The sequence below is a fragment of the Heteronotia binoei genome, chromosome 8 (genome assembly GCF_032191835.1).
Source record: "Heteronotia binoei isolate CCM8104 ecotype False Entrance Well chromosome 8, APGP_CSIRO_Hbin_v1, whole genome shotgun sequence".
In the NCBI taxonomy this organism is placed as follows: Eukaryota; Metazoa; Chordata; class Lepidosauria; order Squamata; family Gekkonidae; genus Heteronotia; species Heteronotia binoei.
In genome coordinates this window covers 74,282,483-74,294,649 of record NC_083230.1, presented here as the reverse complement: position 1 = coordinate 74,294,649, position 12,167 = coordinate 74,282,483, and the positions used below count along the sequence as shown (strand labels likewise).

At 48.2% G+C, this 12,167-nt stretch overlaps 1 protein-coding gene across 1 annotated transcript in view; it reads left to right on the top strand.

Annotated features, from left to right (window-relative positions):
• BLTP3B (bridge-like lipid transfer protein family member 3B) overlaps nucleotides 1-12,167 on the top strand; it is a 109,266-nt gene continuing 97,099 nt past the window's right edge. Inside the window, exon 1 of the mRNA XM_060245236.1 lies at nucleotides 1-184. Coding sequence (XP_060101219.1) covers nucleotides 141-184 — 44 coding nt within the window. The 5' untranslated portion in view covers nucleotides 1-140. The remainder of the gene's footprint in view (nucleotides 185-12,167) is intronic.

Below are 12,167 nucleotides of genomic sequence, written 5' to 3'. Positions count from 1 at the left end.
ATCAGCTGGCTCTACCGCAATCAACATGGCGTCGGAGCCGAGCTGAGGCTGACTGGAGACGTCTCGGTTCAGGCAGAAAGATGGCTCGAACGTGGAGTCCCATTTGGTTTCCCTGAAGCTGAGAGCGGCGAGCGGAGGCCATGGCGGGCATTATCAAAAAGCAGATCCTGAAGCACCTTTCCAGGTCTGTGTGGGCGTCCTTCGTGGGGATGGAGGAAGGGGGAGGAAGGTAGGAGGCGGACAGCGGTAGTTTATCTTCGGGGTCCTTTTTTCTTTTCCACGCTCCATGTTGACTGACTTACGCGGAAGGGTGAGTCTCGTGCTGCTGCTTTAGCGCAAGTCATGAGGTAAAGGCATTTGAGGGGGCTGAAAAATATTTGGGGGAACCGGAGTTTTTTTAGGGGGAGGTGTGTGTGGGAACGTTTCGGCTACCGAAAACAATACTTCTAGTGTTGCATTTCAAGGTGAGTGTGCCTGAAATGGGACAGCCTAGCGTCGATACGAGAAAATTGGGGCGGAAGGGTTGATGTCTGCATCTCGGTATTTCCCCCTCGCTGTTTACAACCAGAGGACCAAAGATACAATCAGACAGCCTCAGCCCGTCGTCAGAGGAAGAGGAAGAGGACGAAGCTCGGCCGTTGGCCCTTTCGTTTTGCCTTGTCCTGTTAGTGTGCAGCTGCAAAGCGGCTGAGCAGTGTGACTTGAGGGAAGCGCACAGGCGAGAGTGTGGGTGGATTGTAAATTGTGCTTGACACGTTGTGTGTGGGAGGAGCCAGGGGCGGCTTGGTTGATATCACTGTGCACTTCGTCTAGAGTTCATCGTCCACAGTTCTAAAGATGTGTAGGAATGACAAATGAGGGTGGGGGGCGCGAGTGAGGTGTCTGCTCAGCATGCCAAAAAGCTATGTTGTAGTGCTGTCTCAATGAATAGCAGAATCTTTTAACTTGACTGTGTAGTTAAAACGAGGGATGATTTCTTTGCTGGATGCGCTTTCAGTCTAACATCAGCAAAAGGGCATCCATGGTTGGCATGATCACTTTCTTGAGGAAGTCCAGCATGGTTTGCCTCTTGCTTTTGAAGCTTGACAGGTAGCCAATAAGGAGAACAAGATGTGAACAGAATATGAAGTTCACTTCTCTAGAATATGGGGAGTTCTTTTTCAGAGTAACAAATTGTTCTGCTTGGGCTAGATGTCTTAATTTTATTAATTGTTTCTCATTGGATTCTGAGAGTGTACAGCTATGTAAATCAATTTAAATTTTATTTGGAATTGTGAGGCAACTGAGTGGTTTTATCTTATTACTTTAAAAAGAAATGTTGTTTGGGGGATGGCTAAGATGAAAATAATATAAAATAAAGACTAAAATGCAATCAGAGTTGAAAGGGATGTGTACACCATAGAAGAGTGTTTGTTCAAATACTGACTAATTTGAATTGTTTGATTGTTCAGAACATTTTTAGTCTGCCTTTCTCTGAAACTAGACCTGAGGTGAGTTCTAATGGTAATAAAAACAAAATGTCATTAAAATCCATACAACTAAAAAAAGTAATTAAAATTAGGTGGCAGTGTCAAAAGCTCTCCTAAATTATGCCACCTTGTGTAATTTGCAGAATCTCAAGAGGAAGCCTTCTTAGTATATAGCTTCAGGAAGGCTATTCCATAAAACAGAGGAATGGCTACTACAAAAAGTATATTTTTGCTGGTACTAATGATATTGACTATATAAAATATATTTGTGGAAGAAGGTCAATTTCCATCTTTAAAAAAAAAGTTTGTATCACTCCATATTGGCTGTCTGACATTTATGTTAAGTGCAAATGTTGCCAGATGTTTAAGTAATAAAAAAGAGCAATCTCTGCCCTGAAGTAGTTCTCATCACCGGTTTCCTAATTCTTAGTATGAAACTTTGGCTTGGGGAAACAGGGAAAGTTCCTTAAATTTTTTTATCTTCACAAAAAATACAACTGAATTGGGTTGTTTAAGTCCTTTAATTCAAAACAAGGAAAAATTAGATGTAAACTTCTATGCACGTCATTTTTGGAAAAAAATAGGTTATAAAGCTTGTTTTACTTGTGTTCAAGTATTAGTATCTCTGTTAAAATCTTTTTGTGCTTTTTTCAGCATTATTTTATTAAAAGATATTTTCAATCTTTAAAAAGTATGTATGATAGAGTGAAACAAACCTTTTGTGGAGTTTCAGTTTTTGTTTGTAATTCCAATGTTCTTAAAGTTTAGAAATATTCACAAAATCATATATGATTTCCAAATAAACTGCTATTTCTTTATATGCATATGAAGGTTGTGGTTGCAATAGCTGCCTCTGATTGCAGGTTATAGTTTACTTTTATGCATTTTTCAGTTTTTCATTAGTATTAACTAAATGTACAGACTATTACAGAGAAATACAACTTCAGATCTGAATGCTCATTTTATATACAGCATTTATTTCAAAGCATATCCAGCCTTCCATTGATTAAGTGTGCTTGCACATGAAAGCTCACACAAATTAAACTTTGTTGGTCTTAAAAGTGCCACTGGACTCTAGCTTCATTCATTTACTAAGGGCGTTTTCGCACTCACGTCCAGCCGGCGCGACCCCCCTCTTCACCGCGCAGGATCTGCGCGGATTTCGCACTAAATGCCGTGGAGCAGCCGGAAGAGCCGGAAACTCCCGTCGCAAAAGCCGTGCAAACGGAAACTGCTTTTTGGCTGTTTACGTTTGAGCGGCTTTTGCGCCGGGAGTTTCCGGCGCAAAAGGCTGCTCCGCGGCATTTAGTGCGAAATCCGCGCAGATCCTGCGCGGTGAAGAGGGGGGTCGCGCCAGCTGAACGTGAGTGCGAAAACGCCCTAAGTGTCCTTAAGCTTAATATAAATAAGACTTTTATTGGTGGGTATTTAAAATGCACTTCTTTCACTTTGGCTTCATTATTTGATATTTAATTTCCAGACTCATCTGAATAGGGGCCAGGCTTTTCATATTATAAAAAAATGTAAACTTTACTGAATATAATATATTTGTAAGTGTAGTCTTCTCCTACTATTATTGCAGTGTGGATAGATAGTTCTGACCTGGAATGTCCAGGCTAGCTCAATATTGGAAGCTAAGCAGGGTCGGACCTGGTTAGTACATGCTTGGGAGACCACCAAGGAAATTAGAGTTGCTACACAAAGGCAGGTAATAGCAAACCACCTCTGTTTGTCTCTTGCCTTGAAAAATCCTATGGAGTTGCCGCAAGTTGATTGCAATTTGAAAGCACTTTCCACCACAACCACAACTGGAAAGGATCAGAATCATCTGAACTTCTAAGTATCATTTTATCTTGTTCTGAGTGCCATTTTTGGAATCTGAAATGATCTAGTTATTCTTTCTGAACTACATAGTTTTTTGTATTCTTGAGATATGCTTTCTGATGTTTTAACAAAGAAACAGCAAATTTACAACTAGGAAGTTACCTAAAGAAAAATCTGTAGCATAATCTTTAGAAAAATCCCCCCCGCACGCTTTCCCTAATGCATGCACATATAAACTCACATTCCTGCCTCAGTGGGGAAAGCCAATATATTGACACATACTTGAAGCACTTAATTTCATACTGATGAGTAGCATTTAAACTTGTATTTACTGTGCAAGATAATGGAGTGAGTGGCTGCCTCCTTGGTCTGTAATATTAGGAAAGGTGGACACAAGGTTTTATTATTTCAGAAGGTGTAGTTACTTTTTTACTGGTAGTGTGGGGGTTGTGACCTTTTTCCACTGCCTGTTCTTACAGAGTTGTGCAAGATAAGGGATGGATATGTTGATTACTGTTTTATTCCAGTTGTAAGTACTGGCAAGATAAGAACTACTATTATGATACGTATGAGTCATTTTTGCAGCCATCATACTGTGATGCATTATCTTGCTGCTCTTGCCCTTAACACCAGGGCCGGATCTGGGGGGGGCGGGTAGAGAAGGGTGCTTGCCCCAGGTGCTGACGGGGGGGAGGCGCCAAATTGGGTATGAAGTCCATTGTATTCTATGGGATCATAAGACAGAATGGCCCAAAAGGGGGTGTCATTTTTTAATTTTGCCCCCCCCCCTCAAACATGTATATCCTGTTCTGCTTAGAACTTTTTGATCTAGATGAAATGCAGTTGTGTGTAGGTGATGTCTGCAGTCAGCCTCTGTAGATATTGGCCTGCCATGATTCTGTGAACACTAATGTAAGAACTTTAGAGGGTGTTCACCCTGATTGTTTTCCGTGATTTAGCATCCCTTAAATAAGAACATAAGAGAAGCCATGTTGGATCAGGCCAGTGGCCCATCCAGTCCAACACTCTGTATCACACAGTGGCCAATATATATATATATATATATATATACACACACACACACACACACACATATACTAATAGCCACTGATGGACCTCTGCTCCATATTTTTATCTAACCCCCTCTTGAAGCCAGCTATGCTTGTAGCTGCCCCCATCTCCTGTGACAGTGAATTCCACATGTTAATCACCCTTTGGGTGAAGAAGTACTTCCTGCTATCCGTTTTAACCTGACTGCTGAGCAATTTCATGGAATGCCCACGAGTTCTTGTATTGTGAGAAAGGGAGAAAAGTACTTCTTTCTTTACTTTCTCCATCCCATGCATAATCTTTTAAACCTCTGTTATGTCACCCCGCAGTCGACGTTCCTCCAAGCTAAAGAGCCCCAAGCGTTTTAACCTTTCTTCATAGGGAAAGTGTTCCAAACCTTTAATCATTCTAGTTGCCCTTTTCTACACTTTTTCCAATGCTATAATATCCTTTTTGAGGTGCGGTGACCAGAATTGTACGAAGTATTTCAAATGAGACCGCACCATCGATTTATACAGGGGCATTATGATACTGGCTGATTTGTTTTCAATTCCCTCCCTAATAATTCCCATCATGGTGTTGGCCTTTTTGATTGCAATCGCACACTGTCTTGACATTTTCAGTGAGTTATCTACCGCGACCCCAAGATCTCTCTCTTGGTCAGTCTCTGCCAGTTCACACCCCATCAACTTGTATTTGTAGATGGGATTCTTGAACCCAATGTGGATTACTTTGCACTTGGCCACATTGAACCTCATCTGCCACGTTGACGCCCACTCACCCAGCCTCAACAGATCCTTTTGGAGTGCCTCTCTGGTTCTCACCACCCTGAACAATTTAGTGTCATCTGCAAACTTGGCCACTTCACTGCCTACTCTCAACTCCAAATCATTTATGAACAAGTTAAAGAGCATGGGACCCAGTACTGAGCCCTGCGGCACCCCACTTCTTACCGTCTTCCACTGCGAAGACTGCCCATATCTTCTTCGTGGTCTCTGTGCTTCACACCCATGGGATAGTGTGCCTGCGCCGATCCCCGAATCGGTACCTGAAAAGCCCGGGATTTTTCCACGCTCGGCGCCAATGGACATGCGCAGGCGTCCCAGTACGCATGCTCACCGGCGCCAGTGCGGGGATCCCGCCAGTTCCTTTCTGACTGCCACGTGGAAAGGTTTTCCCTTTCATGTCCCCGGTCGGTGAGATTTTTTGGCCTTTGCCTTTACCGTGTAAATAGCCCGTTTGTTGTTTTCCTTAGTGTAGTTAGTTAGATAGATAGTTAGTTAGATAGATAGATAGATATAAAAAAAGAGTTTTTGTGTGTGTGTTTGTCAGATCGCGCTTCAGGCCCTTCCTTCCGTTTGTCTTCCCCCAGTTTTTTCCTCTCAGAGGCTTCTGAGTGGGTTTTTTGGTGGCTGCTGTCTCTGGACAGTCGCTGGGGGTTTTTCAATCGGTGCCATTCCTGCGGGAAGAAGATTGCCCCCCCCCAGACGGCCATTCCTTGTGTCTGCTCTGCTTGGGTGAAACGCACCGTATGGAGGCCTGCCCACACTGTCTCCGCTTCTCCAAGCAAACGCGGAAGAGCCGGGCGGTGCGGCTTTCGGCAGCCTTAACCGAGTCGGCACTCCGCCCTCAGAGATCGACACCGGGCCAGTCGGCATCGACAATGGTGGACGCCCCGGCCCCGACGGTCACATTGGCTGATGCGGCCCCGACTGTGACTGAAGTGCCAGTAGAGCGAGGCTCCTCCACGAAATGGTCCCATGATGGATTGGTGGACATGCCCACCAAGAAGCGTCGAGATGACTCGGGGACCCAAGCATCTTCTTCTAAGAAGGCCGAGTCGAAGGAGAAGCGGAAGAGGCCCCACACTGCATCGCCTTCACCAGACGCTTCAGCACCGACTACCTCCAAGCCGCCGCAGAAGATCCTGGCTTCCCCGCGCCGTAGCCCATCGGCATCGCTGCAGCCCCATCTGTCGATGTCGGAGCATGAGATCGACCTTACCCAGCGGTCCTCCTCTTCAGGATTGCGTCGGTGTAGTGGGAGTGATTCAATCTTGGAGTTGGAGGTATCAGCGCCGATGGACCCGGCTATGCCGATGAGATCTAGGGGCAGACAGGAGCCAGAGCCTCCCTTTGAACCGCGCTGCTTCCCACCTCCACCACCATGGGAGCAGCGTCGATGGCAGCCTTACTCGTACCCCTACCCTCTGTACCAGTGGTACCCGCCGAGGGAGTTTCCGGAGTGGGAGCAGCAGTCGGAGGTGTCCTGCATGTCCCGGGTCTCACATCACTCCCGAAAGGCATCGGCCCTCCCGGAGAGGCGTATCCTACTGATCGAACCTCCTCGTCGACCATCGACACCGATCCGGTCGCCGCCGCAGGAATTGACACCGATTCTTTCGGAGAATTCCGCTCATCGGGAGTCTTCCTCGTCTGACTCGGAGAGTGACGTCCAGGAAGGTGCCTTGGAGCCCTCGCCAGTTTCCCAGACAGCCGAGGATCTTCCGATTTCACCGTCAGAGGACCTGAAGTCCTATGGGGACCTGGTGAGGAGAATGGCTGCCACCCTCTCTCTGCCTGTGACATAGCCCCAGCCTGTAGTGGATGACAATGTCTTCGACATCATGCAAAGGGACACATCCACAGCAATCACTTTGCCGGTCACCAAAGTGATTCTGCAGGCAGTGAAGGAGCCTTGGAAGAAGCCATCCACAACACCGGTGTCTTCCAGGAGGCTGGACCACATGTACAGGGTCCAGGAGACGGGGGCTGAGTTCCTTTTCAACCATCCGAAACCGAACTCAGTTGTCGTCTCATCCTCATCCAAGGCTCGCAAGGTCCACTCCTCCCCACCGGACAAGGAGGGGAAGAAGCTTGACGGCATGGGAAGGAAGGTGTACTCCGCAGGGGCCCTCGGGGTGAAGGTATCTAACTATGCGGCTTGCATGGCTAGATACCAGTACTCTGTATGGGAACAGCTCACCCGTCTCCTCTCTTCCCTGAGCGAGGATAAGAAGGCTGCTGCCAGGAAGCTGCAGAAGGAAGGCTTTGCTGTAGCCAAGCAGCAACTGGCTGCAGCAAAGCACATGGTAGATGTGTCAGCTAAGGCCATCACATGTGCTGTGTGTATCCGCCGTCACTCCTGGCTGAGGTCGACTGCCCTGCAACAAGACACCAAGGCATTTGTTGAGGACTTGCCTTTTGAGGGAGATGGCCTCTTCAGCACTACTACTGACAGTGCTCTGCAGGAGTTCAACAAGAGCCTTAAGACCTCCAGGAACCTGGGTGTGCAGGCTTCCTCTAGAACACCCAGAACGAAGCAGTGGCACAAGCCTTGGGCCAAGAAGCCCTGTCAGAAATTTTTGCCAGAACAGCAATGGCATCCCCGATCGACTCAGCCTGATAGACCATCCTACTCGGGCAATAACAGGAACCGCTACAGGTCCCAGCCTGCGGGCAAGTCCAAAGATGCCTGCCCTCAGAAGCAGGGCCTTTGACTTTCCTGTGGCACGCGTCATTGCCCCCACTGGTTCATCTATCCGCCTCCGCCTTTTCCTGCCTGCCTGGGAGTTGATCTCCTCAGACAGGTGGGCTCTGTCCATCATAAAAGAGGGCTACAAAATAGAGTTTGTTCAGATTCCGAACCAATCTGTGGTAATCACCACTCCCCCTTCCCCACCTCTGCTGGCAGAGGTGAGCAACCTCCTACAGAAACAAGCCATAGAAAAAGTTCCGTTGGAGGCCAGGACGGGAGGTTTTTACTTTCGCTACTTCCTGGTCCCCAAGAGGGATGGGGGCTTGAGACCAATCATGGATCTTTGGAATCTGAACAAATTTATTCTGTACCAGAAGTACAGAATGTCCACGCTGCAAACAATCCTGCCCCCATCAATCAAGGGGACTGGATGGCAACTCTGGACCTCAAGGATGCCTGCTTCCACGTCAGCATCCATCCGGCGTTCAGGCGTTCCCTCAGGTTTGCAGTGGGTGCCCAGCACTTGTAGTTCAAAGCCCTTCCGTTCGGCCTGTCTACTGCACCTTGGGTGTTTACGAAGATGATGAGCGTTGTGGCTGCCCATCTTCGTCTCCATGGAGTTGTTGTCTTCCCATACATCGACGACTGCCTCCTTGTGACGAAGTCGAGGGACAGTTTGTCAACGCACATTGTCATCACTCTGCGTCTTCTCGACACCCTGGGGCTGCAGGTCAATTTGGAGAAATCCCATCTCACTCCGTCAAGGACAGTGCAGTTCATAGGGGCTTTGCTGGATACAAACCAACATCGTGCATTCCTGCCTTCGCAGAGGGCAAAGGACATTGTTGGTCTGGTACAACTACTTCGAAGGCGAAAGTGGGGCACCGCGCAGCAGCTTCAGCGGATGCTGGGGCTGATGGCGGCGACGACAAGCGTGCTTCTGTTCGCAAAACTGAGAATGAGAGGCCTATAGTTGTGGTTTCTTCGCCAGTTTCGCCCACTCAGAGACGCACCTCGGAAGAGGTTCACCATTCCATCCGAGACGCTCCAAATGCTACGGTGGTGGGAGTCGGAGAACAACATCTGCCAAGGGGCTCCTTTCCACCTTCCGACTCCTGCTGTGACCATCACCACAGATGCTTCTTTGTGGTGGGGCTGGGGGGCCCACATGGAAGGTTTGTGTGTGGGGGGCCAGTGGCCGCCAAAACTGACTCAGTTCCATATAAACTATCTGGAGCTTCTGGCGGTTCACTTTGCCCTGCGTTCTTTCCGCCCCCTAGTGGTGGGAAAGACTGTAGCACTGCTCACGGACAATACCACTGCCCTGTGCTACAATCAATAGGCAGGGTGGGACAGTGTCTCGTCGGCTCTGCGCATTGGCGATGGATCTCTGGTCGGAGTGTCTGCAGTACGACATCTTTGTAAAGGCAGCACACCTTCCGGGGGTCCTCAACCTCCAGGCAGACTCCCTCAGCGGGGGGGGGGGGGGGGGCTTCCAAACACGAGTGGGAACTGCAATGGCGTTTCCTGAAGCCAGTATTTCAGCGTTGGGGGTACCCGCAGCTGGATGTCTTCGCCACGGCAGAGAACATGAAGTGCCCCATGTTCTGCTCCGGGGGGGGGGGGGGGGTGCGGATCCAGCCTCTCTAGGAGACGGACTCCTACTTCCATGGGAGGGTCAGTTCCTCTACATGTTCCCGCCCCTGCTGTTGTTGACGAAAGTGGTCAACAAAATTGCAAGGGAGAAGCCACGATGCATCCTGGTGACTCCCTGGTGGCCCCGCCAGAACTGGTTCTCGATCCTGCTCCAACTATCGGGGGGGGGGGGTCTTCCACCAGTTTCCAGCAGAGCCGGATCTTCTGTCAGCTCAGGGAGGGTATGTTCTCCATCACAATGTACCGCACCTGAAGCTGACAGCGTGGTTCATCGACCAGTAGGGTTCTCTGACGGAGTCCAGCAGGTTCTTATGAGCAGTAGAAAGCCGTCCACCCGTGCTTCCTATGACAGGAAGTGGCGGACGTTTACTAAGTTTTTAGTGGACCCTTTAGTCTCGCCTAGTAGGGCGGGATTGTCGGCCATTTTTGGTTTTTTGTTGTCCCTAGTGGATGCAGGCCTGGTTTTCTCCTCCATCAAAGTTTATTTGGTGGCAATATCTGCCTTCCATGAGCCGGTGGAGGGGTACTCCGTCTTTGCACACCCTCAGTCCAAAATTTTTTTGAAGGGATTGTTTAGGCTGCACCCACCATCAAGATCGCCCCCTCAGTTGTGGGACTTGACTTTAGTGCTGGACAAACTAACCCGTCACCCCTTTGAGCCGATGGCCACGTGCTCTTTGCAGCTCTTGTCATGGAAGACTGCATTTTTGGTTGCCATCACATCAGCGCGCCGTGTTGGGGAGCTCACGGCGATGCGGTTTGATTACCCTTATCTTGTGTTCAGAGAGGCTGGGGTTTCCATGGCTCCGGACATTAGTTTTCTTCCAAAGGTGGTCTCTCAGTTCCACCTCAATTTAGAAGTTCGGTTGCCCACTTTTTACCCTAGCCCTTCCTTGGACGAGGAACATAGGTTGCATGCTCTGGATGTTAAGCGTGCTTTACTGTTTTATTTGAATCGTTCAAGGGTTTTTCGTAAGGACAAGCAGCTTTTTGTTTCATATGCTGCTCCCAAGTTAGGTTCCAGGATTTCGTCTCAGAGGCTCTCAAAATGGCTCACTGAGATGATTAAACTCTGTTATTTGTTGGCAAAGAAGCCTTTACATGGGCCTGTTCGTGGACACTCCACAAGAGCGATGGCCACGTAGGTGGCGTTCCTGAGAGGTGTGTCGCTTTCCGATGTCTGCAAGACTGCTACCTGGTCTTCTCCGCATGCCTTCATGAAGCACTACGTGCTGGATGTGCATGCTCAGCAGAGGACTCGGTTGGGAACTGCGGTGCTGCAAGCTGTTTCTTCCGGTTGACCGTCTTCCCGCCTCCAGGTATGCTTTGCTTGCTAATCTCCCATGGGAGTGAAGCACAGAGACCACGAAGAAGATAGACAGGTTGCTTACCTGTAACTGTAGATCTTCGAGTGGTCATCTGTGCATTCACACTACCCGCCCTCCTTCCCACTGCTGACGGTCTCCCTCCAGTAGGGGCTTCCAGCGGTCAGGAAGGAACTGGCGGGATCCCCGCGCTGGCGCCGGTGAGCATGCATACTGGGACGCCTGCGCATGCCCATTGGCGCCGAGCGCGGAAAAATCCCGGGCTTTTCAGGTACCGATTCGGGGATTGGCGCAGGCTCACTATCCCATGGGTGTGAATGCACAGATGACCACTCGAAGATCTACAGTTACAGGTAAGCAACCTGTCTTTATACTCACTCTCTGCTTCCTATTAATTAGCCAGTTTTTGATCCACAAGAGGACCTGTCCTTTTACTCCATGACTCTCAAGCTTACTAAGGAGCCTTTGATGAGGAACGTTATCAAAAGCTTTCTGAAAGTCAAGGTAAACAATATATATCAGGTCTCCTTTGTCCACATGTTTGTTCACCCCCTCAAAGAAATGTAACAGGTTAGTGAGGCAAGATCTTCCCTTACAGAACCCATGCTGAGTCTTCTTCAATAACCTGTGTTCATCAGTGTGCCTACTCATTCTGTCTTTGATAATGGTTCCTACCAACTTTCCCGGTATTGAAGTCAGACTGACTGGTCTGTAGTTACCCGGATCTCCTCTGGAACCTTTTTTAAAGATGGGGATGACATTTGCTACCTTCCAGTCCTCAGGAACGGAGGCAGATTTCAATGAAAGATTACATATTTTTGTCAGGAGATCCACAAGTTCAACTTCAAGTTCTTTCAGAACTCTTGGATGTATGCCATCTGGGCCTGGTGACTTATTAGATTTTAATTCATTTATCAGTTGTAGGACCTCCTCTCTTGTCACCTCAGTCTGACTCAGATCTTTCAACACCCCTTCCAAAATAAGTGGTTCTGGAGCAGGCAAACACTTCTCATCTTCCACAGTGAAGACGGAGGCAAAAAATGCATTCAGCTTCTCAGCCATTTTCCTATGCTCCTTCAGTAATCCTTTTACCCCTTGGTCATCCAAGGGCCCCACTGCCTCCCTGGCTTGTTTCCTGCTTCTAATATACTTGAAGAAATTTCTATTGTTGGTCTTTATGCTTTTTGCAATATGCTCCTCATAGGTCCCTTTTTGCCTACCTGATCACAGTCTTTCATTTGATTTGCCATAGCCTGTGTTCCCTTTTATTAATCTCACTTGGACTAGCTTTCCACCGCTTAAAGGAGTCCTTCTTACTTTTTACAGCTTCCATTACTTTGTTTGTTAACCATGCAGGCCTTTTCTT